At 42.1% G+C, this 13975-nt stretch overlaps 8 protein-coding genes across 8 annotated transcripts; 4 read left to right on the top strand and 4 right to left on the bottom strand. All coding sequences in view use genetic code 12, as the record gives it.

Annotated features, from left to right (window-relative positions):
- Window positions 1-76: 76 nt before the first annotated feature.
- PICST_61360 (predicted protein) lies at window positions 77-2761 on the top strand (the record flags this gene model as incomplete). Its single annotated transcript, XM_001385952.1, is given in 3 exon segments — window positions 77-1433; window positions 1458-2560; window positions 2576-2761. The coding sequence occupies 3 exon segments, from the start codon at window positions 77-79 to the stop codon at window positions 2759-2761; spliced, it is 2646 nt and encodes an 881-aa protein (XP_001385989.2).
- A 136-nt stretch (window positions 2762-2897) lies between these two features.
- Window positions 2898-4450, bottom strand: SNF12 (subunit of SWI/SNF transcription activation complex; the record flags this gene model as incomplete). The annotated part of the gene is made up of 1 exon (XM_001385600.1): window positions 2898-4450. The coding sequence occupies exon 1, from the start codon at window positions 4290-4292 to the stop codon at window positions 2898-2900; it is 1395 nt and encodes a 464-aa protein (XP_001385637.2). The 5' UTR covers window positions 4293-4450.
- Window positions 4451-4871: 421 nt separating this feature from the next.
- On the top strand, window positions 4872-6398 carry OLE2 (stearoyl-CoA desaturase; the record flags this gene model as incomplete). Its single annotated transcript, XM_001385951.1, has 1 exon — window positions 4872-6398. The coding sequence occupies one exon, from the start codon at window positions 4872-4874 to the stop codon at window positions 6396-6398; it is 1527 nt and encodes a 508-aa protein (XP_001385988.2).
- Window positions 6399-7170: 772 nt separating this feature from the next.
- On the top strand, window positions 7171-7722 carry PICST_62276 (predicted protein; the record flags this gene model as incomplete). The annotated part of the gene is made up of 1 exon (XM_001385950.1): window positions 7171-7722. The coding sequence occupies one exon, from the start codon at window positions 7171-7173 to the stop codon at window positions 7720-7722; it is 552 nt and encodes a 183-aa protein (XP_001385987.1).
- A 233-nt stretch (window positions 7723-7955) lies between these two features.
- ZTA1 (NADPH:quinone reductase) lies at window positions 7956-9060 on the bottom strand (the record flags this gene model as incomplete). The annotated part of the gene is made up of 1 exon (XM_001385599.1): window positions 7956-9060. The coding sequence occupies one exon, from the start codon at window positions 9058-9060 to the stop codon at window positions 8053-8055; it is 1008 nt and encodes a 335-aa protein (XP_001385636.2). The 3' UTR covers window positions 7956-8052.
- Window positions 9061-9964: 904 nt separating this feature from the next.
- Window positions 9965-10779, bottom strand: PICST_84754 (predicted protein; the record flags this gene model as incomplete). Its single annotated transcript, XM_001385598.1, has 2 exons — window positions 10402-10779; window positions 9965-10362 (listed from the first exon to the last, which is right to left on the bottom strand). The coding sequence occupies exons 1-2, from the start codon at window positions 10742-10744 to the stop codon at window positions 9965-9967; spliced, it is 741 nt and encodes a 246-aa protein (XP_001385635.2). The 5' UTR covers window positions 10745-10779.
- Window positions 10780-11284: 505 nt separating this feature from the next.
- Window positions 11285-12487, bottom strand: BCD1 (Box C/D snoRNA accumulation; the record flags this gene model as incomplete). Its single annotated transcript, XM_001385597.1, has 3 exons — window positions 11285-11635; window positions 11738-12105; window positions 12163-12487. Coding segments are annotated over 3 exons (1044 nt in total), but the record flags the coding sequence as incomplete, so codon positions are not given.
- Window positions 12488-12817: 330 nt separating this feature from the next.
- On the top strand, window positions 12818-13632 carry PICST_84868 (predicted protein). Its single transcript, XM_001385949.1, has one exon. It carries the CDS (start codon window positions 12857-12859, stop codon window positions 13577-13579), a length of 723 nt encoding a protein of 240 aa, XP_001385986.2. The 5' UTR covers window positions 12818-12856; the 3' UTR covers window positions 13580-13632.
- Window positions 13633-13975: the final 343 nt, after the last annotated feature.

Below are 13975 nucleotides of genomic sequence, written 5' to 3'. Positions count from 1 at the left end.
CGAGATATTGTGAAAAGAGTTGTGGATCTATAAATTTTGTTATTTATTTCCGTAATTTTACAAAAAAAAAGGTGTGATGGATGCAAATCTAGACCCGTCTATAACTGGGCAAGATATTTTCCATGCCTCGACTCTTGATAGAAGCAACGACATCCACAACGATTTAGACCGCCACCATGATCATGTCCATCATCATGAAGACGAAGATGACCACGCCAATGTCTTTCGTCTCAATGAATATGTTGCAGAACACAGCCATGCTGATGAAAGCACTGCTACTGCTGCATTGATCCAATTCAATAGTATGGTTTCTGGTGATTCTGGTACTTCTGTAATAGGTGGTGGATCATCTGGTGTTTCTGGAGGTTCTGGTGTTGATACTGCTGCGAACTACTACATTCAAAGTGAAACATACGCCGAAGAAATCTCGCCTCCTGCTGAAAAACCAACCTCTATAGTAAAACTTGTAGAATACGATCCTAGTGGAAAACCTAAAAGATTGGGTCGTCCTCGTAAAAACATCACTAATAGTTTAGCCCCACCTGAAAACTCTTCTTCGAAGAATTTGAATGGAGCTATTTTATCGAAGTTTAGATTGGATTCGCAGCCATTGGAGGGTCCAGGTTCTAGAGGTGGAAGACAGGGTGGTAGAAAGAGCCCACGAGGACGTGTCACATCTTCTACTATGAGGAAAAGGAAGCAGCAACAACTCAATTTCGTTGTAGATAAAGAAAAAACAGCAGTCTATACTAAGCTTAAGGACGAAGAAACGCCGCAGGTAATTTCTGAAATGAGCTCAGAACCTCAGGGTACGCCAGATGTACGATCTGATTACGATGCAGAAGGAAGTGTAGAATTGCTAGAAGATGCCACTGGCAATCTAGTAACTGAATCTCCTAAAAGCCTACCAGAAAAGACTAAGAAACCAAAAGAGACTAAGAAGTCAGAAAAAAAGAGAACAGCAACTAAATCAGAGAGGAATAAAAAAGAAGGTAGTAAACCAGAAACCGGTAAACAAGTTGAAAGTTTACTTGAGACTCTGAAGAGGAAAATAAAACATAGTCAAACTGCTTCAAAGAGACTGAAAAATTCCAGACTCGTATCGGTGAGTAGAACCACCGTTCTTAATTCAGTAAACCGTTTGAGTCGTCAATTACCGGGACCATTGATTGGACTTCATTATGACTTGTACGATGAAAATATCCTCAATGCACCACAGAACATCATCGCTACTTCTGAAAAGATCGCATTGGGTTTCCCTGTTAAGGAATCACCCTATGCTAGTGACATCTTGACTATCGTCGCATTTTTGATGAAGTTTCAAAAGGTGACAGACATATATGGAATAGGTCCTAAAAACATAGAGGAAGGACTCAGTTTACCAATTTTTGCCCTAGGCAAAGAATCCGAAGAAAATGGAAATGAAGAACAGGGTCTAAATGAGGAAAAAGTAGAAGAAAGCTTCCAGTCAGATCGCAAGTATGATCCAAAGTATGTATCGGACGAAATGAATCAACTTTTCTATAGACTTCTTACTTTGGTTTTGAACAGAAAAAAGCCTATCCACTCACATGGGAAAGCAATTGCGGAATTGAAGACGATGTCGGTCGTACTTGGATTACCCAAAGAATGGAAAGAACAACCGATTCCTTCAGCGGAGAAGACTGCGATTGAAGAGGTTACGTTTAGTCCAGTAGATCCCAGTAAAGAGATTCTTTTATCTAAGATTCCAGAAACAATAGAGCCAAAAGTTAAGTACAATCCGTTTTATTCAACTGAGTTTGAAAGATATGGATTGGAAGGCTTAGAGAACCCAGTGGATCGTTTGATTCTCTTGCGTACTTTGCTTCAATGGAGTTTGACTTCCTCGGATTTGATGAAGAACTATATTTCGCAGAACCTCCAAGCCCAAGACATTCCGGGTGACAAAGATTCGCAGTATGCTGCTGTTTCCATTCTCAAGGGTTTCAAGTACACTGAAGCCTTAAAGAAGGAGGCAGAGATCAAGTTGTCTAAACGTAAATCTGAAGAAGGTGTCAAATATGTCGATCCAACTTCCAATCCCCTTAACCATTGCTTGGAACTAAGATTGAATGAGCATTTGGTTGGCGACTTGGGTTTCCATGCTGGAAGGTTTTTTCTCTGCCGTATGTGGGGTGAAGACAACGGTGGTCTATCTTCCATCAAAAAGATGAAAACCACCTGGTCCACTTCTGCCAGCTTACGAGTAGAGCTTCCTTCGAACTTCAAGCTCTATGTTCAAGATGTATATAGCATGTTGGTTGGTGCTTTAACTAACGATGGAATAGAGTTTGACGAAGATGGAAAAGAAGTCGAATCTTTAACTGTGCAACCTGGTTCAACTTGGTATGAAGTAGCCTCAAATAGTGAAGAGCTTGCTAATTTTGTAGACTACTTGGCCAGTCGTTTGGGAATAAACAGCGATGTGTCTGCTCCAACTGTCATTCCTATGACTTCAATGATCTACAAGCCAGCGTTGAACCTTCATGACTACTTGTCATCTGTTTTGCCGTTAGTATCGGAACAAGAACATCTTCAAGTAACTGCTGCTAAGTCAGAGAAGCGGAGCTCGAGACTGAAATCCATCAACTACAGTGATGCCAAGGCGTCCGAAGAGTATCTTGCCATGCTAGAAGAAGAAGGGGTAATTGAACATCATGAAGAAGCGGGCGACGACGATTACGAAGATGACGAAGTATTAGAAGTGCAAGACGATGATGAAGAAGAGTATGAGGATTAAAGGATATTGTACATTATTGTAAATTAGAAAACAATTTGAAAACTTGATTTCTACGGAAGAAAAGGTTAGCTAACGATTGTAACATATATATTAATACAATGAGAACGAAACAATTTTCGCATACTCTGTAGGATCTCTAGAATCTGCTTGCTCCAAGCAAAAGATCAAGTTTTTCTCTGATCAAGTGCTCGTTGTCTTCGAAATACTTTGCTCTTCTGACGAGCTCTTCGTCGTAGCCCTCGTCGCTCTTAAGTGCCTTCAAGGTTTCAGCTTGAGTTTCAATCCAACTCTCTATGAACTTGACTGGGTCTTCGCTCAACTCTCTGTAGAATTTTTCTCTACCATGAGCATTTTGAAGAGCTACTATACCCAAAGAAATTCTTGAGTTCAACTGCAGTATGGTGTTGTCAGCCCTGGTGAGGTTTTCAAACGCCACCTTGTTGAGATCTACCAACTCCTTCTGGATCTTTGAGAGATTTAAAGGCAACTCGATAGGAATATCAATCACTGTCTGGCCCAAAGTAGACGACTTACTTGTATCCACAGTATAGTCGATGATTACAGGCGCCCTGGGTTTGAAATGAGGTTGCAACAACTTGTACAAATCAGAGAACTTGAAGGTTTTCACATTCAAGAGATTCTGCAACACTTCGTCAGCCTGAACTACAGTGAGATCGTCCTCATCGTCGTCCTGGTTCATGGGTTCAGTGACGATGTTCGACGTAGAAACTGCATCGACTTTGGTGAGAGATTCCGTTTTACGGAAGAGATTTTTATACAAAACATATTGCCATACGAGATAGATCAACTCCTGTTGTGTTGATTCATGCTTTCCTGTGAACTGGGCCATTTCGTCGCTGAGCTTGAATGTCGCAGCATGGCTCTTGACCAAAAGAGCGATTTTGGTGTTGATCTTGAATACACCGTTACGTTTGATATCCAAGCCATCAAAACTGGCAGAGTTGGGCTTCTGGTCTACGAGGTCGTTTCTCCACTCGATGATGTTGGACTGCGAGTTTTGGAGAGCCGGGTAATCGTCGTTGGGAAGCAAGTCGATTGAGAGAGCCGACAAGAACGACGAGAACTTCAATGCTTCCGTTTCGGGGTTGATAGCATCTTGCTTATGATCACCGAGAAAACGACCTTCTACACGCAATGTCCACGAAGCCTCCGCCGAAGTGGCATCTGCTACAGGCATGCCCTGTTCGTGAAGCAATTGCTTTTGCCAAGGTTGGTTGTCGCAGGTGTTGTAGACAAAGACACGTAACACGCCAGTCTCGCCTTTGAAATTAGAAGGGTGAATCGTCTTCTGTTGAATGGCCTGGAAGTCGAGTGCTTTTCTCAGAATAAGTAAATCGATTCCGCGTTCAGCATCTTCAAGCTTTTTGTAGAGCTCCAAGCTAGGAATCTTGGAGTAGAGACTAGGGGGGATCGAAGTGTCTGTGGGCGTGTATGAGAGTGCTGGTGTCGCATTGGTAGCAGGACGAGGTTTGTTGACGACTGGAGCGTGACGTTGTGGAATTGGTGGCATCTTTTGCAGTCGAATGTAATGAATATAAAAAGATAATTGAGAGAATCTGAAATGAATTTGAAGAATGTGTAAGACGGTGTTCTCTTGGCTACGGGAATGAGATTGAAGTGGTTGTTGATGCTGTTGCTTTGCAGTTATCTGTGTGAATTTCGAATGATTTTACAAGCTTTTGCGGCTGAGATTGGAGTATTCTGTGCTTGAGAAAGAAGAAAGAGAGTCTTTATTATGGAAACAACAGACTTTTTCATGGTGAATTTGGAGTTGTGAAGCGCGACATTTTTTACTCAACAAGCGCGCAACGACATCAGCCAGACTCTCCAGATTTGGGCACTATCCACAGATCTAATTTTTCACTACTAAAACTCTTGCATCACTAATTCACTCTATATCTACTCAATTCTGTATCCTTTTCCTCTAAATCCTTTCTTCTTCATAATATCCATATAGTATCACATGACTCAACCGGGTAGCAGTCCCAGTCCGACTGGCTCGACCCGAGTCGCTCTGAAGGTGCAAAAGAGAAAAGTCAAGATTTCGCAGGCCTCGGCTCATCTCCACAACCAGTCCAGTCTGCTGCTGATGGCCCATTCCGGCTCTGCCAACCAGTTTATCAGTCATGCTTCACAACTCAAGAACACCCACATGAAAGAAATGCGTCGTAGAAAGAGAGACTTGTTGCGTAGAATCAACTACTCCTATACTTTCACGGTAGCAGTTCTACCATTGCTAGCATTCATATACTTGTTGCGCACTGGTGAGAGCTTCATTCCTCAGAACAACGACACCTTGGTGTTCTGCTGCATTTACTACAACTTGACCATGTTGGCATTCACAGCAGGCTACCATAAGTACTTTACCCATAACTCCTTTAAAGTCCGCTACAACTGGGTCAAGTACTTCTTCGCCATATTCGGCTCCTCCGTAGGCTTGGGACCCATAAGATGGTGGGCTTCATTGCATAGGGCACATCACCACTTTACGGATGATACTGAAAAGGACCCATATCTGATCAAGCGGGGCTTTGTGTGGGCTCATTGGGGGTGGTTGATCCGAAAACCCAAGATCACCAGCTTCTACAATGAGTTCATGGAACAGGAATTCCCCAAGAATCCGGAAGTGAATGCAATAGTAAACGAGGTAAACGTAGATCAGGATGATCAGGACTACAGCGAGTACACCCTGGACGATTTTGCCCGCAACAGCAATTACGACGAGCCGCTTCAGCAGTTGCTAGCGTGGCAGGAAAGACACTACTTTGTACTTTTCATATTGACATCATTTGTAGTACCCGTCTTGGTGACTGTGTTCTTCTGTAGCGATACTGTAGTACACGGTATCATCTATCCAGGCTTATTGCGGTTGTTCTGGTGCCAACAGTCACTTCTCTCTACGGAGTCGGTGTGCCACTTGAAAAGTGTTCAGGTAACCATTCCTACCCAGCCCTTCAACGACAAGAATTCGTCCCAAAACTGCAACAACCCGTTAGTTTCGTTCCTCACATATGGCCAGGCTCATCAGAACTACCACCACGAGTTTCCACACGACTACAGAGGTACCTCGTCATTCTTTGCATATGATCCTACCAAGTGGTTTATCTGGACTATCGATAAATTGGGCCTAGTGGAAGAATTGTGTAGAACGCCGGAAAACTTGATTATACAGCTCAGAATCCAGCAACAGCAACAGGTAATCAACCGGATGAAGTCGCAACTAAACTGGGGTACACCCATCTCTAAGCTCCCACTTATTACGCCTAATGACTTCAAGCGTATCATAGCTTCTTCTTCAAACAAGGACCGCATCTATATAGTAATCCAAAACATCATCCACGATATCACACCGTTCATGGACCAGCATCCCGGAGGAGTCCCGCTTCTTAAAGCTTCTCACGGTAAAGATGCCACCAAAGCATTCTACGGAGGTGTATATGGCCATCTGACAGCAGCAGTCAATCTCTTGGCCACTATGCGAATCGGCATGTTGGATGTAGGAAATAACGAAGAAGTGTGGAGAAGAGTAGCAAGAGAAGAAGGAGAGGTGGAAAAGTCTGACGAAGCTAACCACCACAGCAACAGTAAGCTGTATCGAACCGCAGAAGCTGCCTGACCACATATATTTATATGGATAGTGACTATTATTTATTACGCCCGTAATGAAATCTAATTAATAAATCTAATTAATATACAACTTATATCAATTATTCGATGAAGTCGTATCTCTATTAAATTGTGGAATAAATTATCAGATTTGTCTTTAAATCTGTCAAAATTTCGCAGCCGTAGTTGGAAGTGATTATATGCCGTAGACTTATGTCAGAAGAAGTGACGTTAGGTGCTGAAAAATGGCCCATTTTTCTAATATAGAGTTGAAATTGGTCTGGATGTCAAGCACATATTAGCCATTATCTGAATTCTAGTTTCAAAACCATTCCTTTGTAACTATAGTGGGATCAAGATAGCGCTTGAAGAGATCCATTGATAACACTATATGCCGTCTCTTTCAAATTTAGTTGCAAAATCAATAAAACACAATTTCCGTGTGCTGGTCAACTTTCATGATTAAACAGTTTGTCCAAATATATTAAGTTTGCGAACTTTGAATATTGGAAGTAATCCAATTGAACACATATATGTAGTCTATAAGTCTATAAGTCTATAATCTTCCACAAAGTGTATATTCTTCTATACTGGTAGAATAGGTTTTATATGTTCACGTGACATGACTCAAAATGTCGCAACACCAACCATATGTCGGCTCCCATAGTTAAGAAACCACTCTTAGAATTTTTCAGAATTCAATATGGCAATCTTTTTTAGATTTCGATAGTTCTCTTTTCAAGCGTTATTTTTGCATTTGAAAGTTGGTCAGACTCCTAGACATGTCGCCTACTACCCCACAATTCAAACCTCGTGATTACCGTGGTGCTACGATCGAGGATCTCGATATCCGTCCAGCCATCTCCATCAACCCCACTACTTCTATTCTTGAAGCTGAGGAAATAGCATACGAAAATGAGTTCACATTTTTGCCAGTGATCCATGAGTCCAACAGACGTTTGTTGGGAGTTTTGAATGTTGAGGAAGTAGCACAAACATTAGAAAAGAACCCAAAAAGCACGTTAGAGCCCATAACTAAAAACTTCATGCTCTGGTTCAGTCAGAAAGGCAGAGAGAACTACGAAGAAGAACACAGGCAAACGGCAAAAGAGCCTTCGAAGACTCCGCTTAATAGTACCATTTACAAGCCCAAAAATCCTAAGGGGAAGAAGTACCATGTTTTGACACCATTTTCACCTTTGGAGAAGCTTGCAGACTTCTTCAATACGGGAATGTACTTTGCTATAATAACCAACGACGACGGCGACTTTGTGTACGGTGTGGCCACTCCGGAGGATTTGATGAAGTACGAGAAGGCAAGACCCAAGTTGTAAAGGCTATGAAAAATTGAAGAAAATCGCACAATAATAGGACAATACAGTAATGAAAGTGTCAGATATTGATTTATTAATGGCGATGTGGATATTTACTAATGATACTGAACTCTGTCATATCTGCAAAAATACTGCTTTTAGATGAATAATGATATTGATCTGGCTTACGAATCATAGCATTTACATAGTTTAATGATTATGATAGAATATTAATGTTAGAAAAATCTAATATTGTAGAGGAGATCACAGTTACCATATGATAGGACAATTGAATTATTAACTCTAACATAAATACACTATGTAGAATATCACGCTATTCACTTAAAGAGTCTACTGTGGGATTTCCAAGACGTACTTACCGGTGGTCTTTCTGGATTCCAAGTCAGTAGCGACCTTCTTGTAGTCCAGGAAAGGAGCTGAGTGGAGTTCGATCTTAAGGGCACCTGTCTCAATCTTGGAGAACAATTCCCTGGTGTACTTTTCCCATTCCGCTGGAGTGGCGGTGTATCCAAAGACTTGTGGTCTGGAGATAGTAATGTTCTTGGCCGACAACCTGTTGATTGCCAATGGAGGGACAGTACCAGAAGAGTTACCATAACTAATGAAGGTTCCCTTTCTGCCAAGAGAGGCTAACGAAGTCTCGAAAGTGTCCTTTCCAACAGAGTCAAGAACGGCTGCAACACCTTCACCTTTGGTAATCTCGTTGACCTTGGCAGCGACATCTTCGTTGGTGTAGTTGATAGTGTATTCAGCTCCCAAGTCTTTGGCAATCTGAAGCTTTTCGGCACTAGAAGCCACAGCAATGACGTGTGCACCTCTTTCCTTGATCAATTGCACCAAGAATCTACCAACACCTCCAGCAGCAGCCCATACCAAAACGTATTCGCCCTTCTGAACATTGTGAGCTTCGGAGATGAAAGTAATTGCAGTTAATCCCTGAACTAAAGCAGAACCATAGATCTTCAAGCTATCGTCAGACAATGATTCTGGGAGCTTGAGCACACGATGGTTGCTGTCGTTGATCTTCGAGTACTGAGCAAAAGTGGCACCACTGAGGTAGGCGACTTTGTCGCCGACCTTGAAGTTCTTAACTTCGGTACCGACTGCAGCAACGACACCAGAAGCTTCACGGCCCAAAACAGAAGGAAGTTCTACTGGGTAGATGCCCTTTCTGAAGTAAGCTTCGATGAAGTTCACACCAGCAAATTTGTTCTTGACGATAATGTCATGGGGCGAAGTGATCTCTGGAGTGTCCACTTCGGTGAACTTGAGAACATCGACGGACTCTCCGGTCTGTTCAAGGAGAATAACTTGGTTCTTCTTTGGTAATGAAGTCATAGTAGAAGCAGTAGTATGGAAGAAGTGGAATTTGTTGAAGTTACTGCTTGGAAGCCTAGAAGACGTATATTTATACAATTGTGTACGCAATTGAGCCTTGTGAGTACCTAAGATTGATAGACAACTGTGGCGAAAGAAGTTTGTGAGTTTTGAAGGAAGAACACTCATTTAATATATGATTGAATTTCTCAATCTTTTCAAATCTCGAATCACATAAACTCCACACCCACTTCCCTTTAAGGACATCCGACATCGGCACGACAGCTTAGTAATGGCTCTTTGTGCAGGTTGTGGCTCTTTAACTCAGCTCAACCCGATCCGTCGCCACTGGTGACAGTCGAATCGAGGGTTGTGGCAGCAACAGTTAGGAAAGCCGATATCTACGGAGATTGTCTGCCAGATTCGTTGGGTTTTTGGCTTATTAAGCTGGACAAACTTCCTATTTTCTATCTGAGCTCGGGCGTAGTGCATATTGCGAAATTTCACCATCTCCGTATCCAAATCCATGCCCATACCCGTTGGATCCTGGCCTTACTAAGATCACTAATCAGTCACCAATAGCTTCTCCAGGAGAATGAAGAAGCTGTCAATTGGCGAAACCATTCTTCTCGCTCTGAATCGAAAATTTTTCGTTTTGTATCTCTGATTCTGAACACGATTGCAAGAATTTTGAAGTATTGCGATTGTAACTCTAGTAGTATTCTCTGATTAGATCTGAACTTTTAGATTCAAATGTCAATGAGAGTAAGTAATCTTTCGAATTTCGTGTAGTTCTAGAATGATTGTTCTAGATTCCTCTTCGCAGCTCAATTCCTCTATGAATCAATTGATCGATTAATCGACTAATCATGTAGGTACCTGGTCTGTGATAAATTCGAGCTATGTCAATTCATTGAGATCCGACTTACCTTGCACGGTCTCTCTTCCCAGGTTTGCCTACCTTCTTCTTCAGAGTCGAGTCTCGTTTCGTTGCCTTCACCAGCACTCTATTCTCCTTTGCTGCTTCTGCCAACAATCGTTCTACCTTGTCTCCGTGGCGGGCCTTCTTGTCGTCCTTGAAAGCATATGACACAGAAATCTTCCCGTTCATAAGCAAAGCTCCGTCCATCTTCGCTATGACCTCGTCGCATACAGTAAAGTCGTCAAAGGTCAAGAACCCGTACCCTCGAGACTCCCCTGTTTCTGGATCTCTGGCTACGACAGGGTTTTTTATGAGAGTACCGAACTTGGAAAATGTCTCTCTCAAGAATTGCTCGTCTACTAACGGACTGAGGTTATTAAGAAAAAGCTTTGCTCCCACGTCTATGTAGCTATTCTTGAGCAATTGCTGGCCAGAAGAACTTATTGCTCCGCCTGTAGCACCCACAAATTGCAGTTCCAGAGATGTACCACTCTTGGGAGGCTCTGCTTTCTTGATCTTTAGTTGCTTACCGTAGAGCCTGACACCACGAAGAATGTCCAAAGCATAATCAGCATCTCTCACGGTTCGGAACTCAACAAAACCATACCCTTGGTGAGTCTTGAGAATCCGGTCCTTCGGCATATTCAAGTAGCGAAGAGGTGCAAATTGTATGAAAAGTTCGTACATTATCAACTCCGTGACTTCAGGATCCAAGTTACCGAAGTAAAGTGAGGCGTCGATGTTTCGTTCAGCGTCCGGCGGTCTTCTGAATACGGACGACATGGTCTAAGAAGAGTGGGCAATACGAGCAGAACAGGTCAAAGCAATTGTGATCTATCTGGTTTACCAGAAATATCAAGAGATCTTCGCTACTTTTGTGTTTTAGGTTGCTGGTATGCACACCAGCATTTACTAGATGTGCTTCTTTCCTGAAAAAGCGTTTGAACTCCTTCTGGCACCGCTTTGTGTATTGTACCAAGTATCTGTAGGTTTTGCTGATGATGAGTAGTATATAATTGATGTCTCGATACTGCTCGTGTTTCTTAAATGTAATACTACTTGAAGGATTTGATAGTATCTTACTCTTTGCTGTTGAGCTACTATTTAATGCTATAGTGCTATGAATGCTATGAATGCTATTAATCTATTACTGTCCTAGTCCACTTCTTCTAACTGTTCGCTTGTGAGTAGTCCTGGTGTTTCTGGATTGGACTGTTCGACCTTTCCTCCAACATTTCCTTCGAATATCTTATTCTCAATCTCTTCCTCTTTAGCGGTTTCTTCGATTATGCTCTTTGCCTCTTCGAACCTGACATGTTCTGGAGGTCTCGATGATTCCTCCTCTGGCCCATCGTCTTCATCCAGACTTTCACTGGATGAATCGCTATCTGAAGATTCTGAACTGTTGGAACTTGAGTCGCTATCCGATTCGTGTGATCCCGATTCGCTTTCTTCGACGTTCTTTTTGATCTTATATGCTTCTTCTATCAGAACAACTGCGTTTTCAATTACCTTCTCGCTGGTAGTGATGAAAAAGGTAGGATACTCCAAAACTACTTTATCCTTCAACGCCTCGGCGATAGTCATCTGCTTGTCAAGTACAAGTACAGACCGTTGGCTCTTGTCGGAACTCAAAACGTTATCAATATACAAATTCAACTGACTCTTGTCGATCTTGTCTATTTTAATATCCTTCTTCTCTTTGTTCTCTTCTTTGCTATCTTTGTCTTCCACAATATCTGTCTTTTCTTTTTGTTCGTTTTCATCTGCAACGACATCGATTTTATTATACTGCTGTTCCCCCTTATGCTTTTCTTCGTTGTTTATCGTCTTCGTCTTTTCGCTCTTGGAATTATTGAGAATATTCATGGGGACAGCATCACCTAAGATAAGGTGTTCTTTGAGTTTGTAACTAAGAAACTGTGATACCACTTCTCCTTTGGATCCCAATAGTATCCACTCGACAGTCCAGATAAACGACCCCAGCTTCTTATCATAGCCTGACTTGTTGGTGGTAGCTCTTGTCATACCTGAAGGTACTTGGATCACAAGTGTATTCTGGCGTTTCACAACCACAGCTGGATCGTTGGGGTAAACCTCCTTGATGGTTGCTAATCTGGCATCGTCTTCACTAGTACTTTTCCCTTGCGCTGCAGATTTGAATCTCTTGTTGCGATTATTACTATTATGGTCATTAGTACTATTGTTTCCACTGTTAATGCTATTGCCACTGTTGAAGTTTCTCTTGAACATGTTTTTCGCGGAGCTCTTGATGTCTCCCTTGCCAAGCTGTATCTGTCTCTCCACATTGAGTAGAAAGTTGTAGTCTCGGTTCAAATGTGATGCACTCTCCACGAGCTCTTTTCGACCTACAAACTTCGTCTTATCCACAACTCCAGTGCACTCGTTCTGTTTCTTATGTCGCTTCACACAGACGATACAACAGGTCCGGATCCCGCATGCTGGACAGGTGTACTTGAAGTTGTTAATATGGCACACAGCACAGAGTGCCTGTTCCGTCTCCATTGAATTTAGTGGTGCTAATTGTATACAATTGGCAATAAACCCTTCTTAGTTGAAACAGCTCTGGAGCCTTCTTTTTTCAGTATTTCTACAGATTTGAAGTATAGCGGTTGGCAGTTCTATGCCTGCAATCCGATAGTAGTAAATAAGATGCTGCTTAGGCACAGAATCGATGGGGTTGCAAAATCTGGTAGACAGCCTTTGTGTGATTATTTTTACGCACTACGGCGTAACTACAGGACCCAATATCGAATCAGAATTTTTCACTCTATTAAACTGAATTCGGTATTTCACACCTGCTACAGAGACACCACGAATTCGTAGTTTCCATAGTCCGGACTAGTCAGGCATCTGTCGTAATATCATTTCGGAATGTTTTCGTCGTCCAACCGCAAGATTCCCGCTTCTTTACCGAAATTCATAAGATATGCCCTGGGACCAAAGAAAAGAGCCTCTGACAAGATCCCAGTCCAGTTGCTAAGAAACTTCCCAGGCACTGGAGTCAAAGGTGAGATCATCAGAGTGAAGCCTGCGTTCATGAGAAATTACTTGCACCACCAAAATGGTGCTGCTTATATTACCAAAGACCAGGGCCCTCGTATACCTGTGGTAGAAAAGCCTACTAAGGTTGAAGTAGTTGCCAAGGCAGAAAACCCTGTAGTTGTCGAAGCAGTCAAGACAAAGTCGAAGGCTTCTGCTGGTGCAATGTCGTTAGATGAATTGTCTACCTTATTTACTACCATGAGATCTAAGAGAAGTGCAGCTTCTAGTGCTTCTGCAAGTGACTCTACTTTCGAGGCCTCAACCGCATCCGAGGATGCAGCCTTCACTTTGGCAGAATTAAAGGGAGCCATTCCTGCTGTCTACACTCTCCAATTGAGTGATAGCATCGCCTTGCCTATAGGGAAGAGCACGTTGGCATCCATAATCTTCAACTTGTCTGGTGTTCAAGTTCCTCAGACAGCACTCAGCATTTCTGAAACTGGAAAGAAGGCTGGTTTGGATGCCATCCCTGCCATTGGTGACTACACATTATCCATCACTAACTCAGCCGAAAAGGCTACTGTCTCCAAGACCATCCGTGTTGTAGCATAGATAGTCATAGTCTGTACATAGTTGTAAATAACTGAATTAACTGCAAATAGCAAGGGAAAATGTAGACATTTACAAGTTACAGGAGAGAAAACACCAGTGACATAATTTTAAGGAAAACTTGGAAATTTGATAGTGAAGAAAAGAAACAGATCTTAAAATTTTAGTTTAGAGAATTAAAGCCATTCGAAGAAACTTGCTCTGAAGCATTTGTAATAGCAAATAAAATATTATGAATATAGAATTCTTTATGGATAAATAGAGCACTCTGAATGGTAACGGAAAGTTCCAGTGGATATTTAAATACTGTGAATACTAATATACTACAATATATAAGGAATAAATTGGAGCAATTTCCCTGACAATGTACTTTAACAAAATTCGCAACCAAATACAGAT

The sequence above is a fragment of the Scheffersomyces stipitis genome, chromosome 6 (genome assembly GCF_000209165.1).
Source record: "Scheffersomyces stipitis CBS 6054 chromosome 6, complete sequence".
NCBI classification, from domain to species: Eukaryota; Fungi; Ascomycota; class Pichiomycetes; order Serinales; family Debaryomycetaceae; genus Scheffersomyces; species Scheffersomyces stipitis.
The sequence above is the reverse complement of the archived record's forward strand: the minus strand, read 5'-3'. Positions and strand labels throughout refer to the sequence as shown.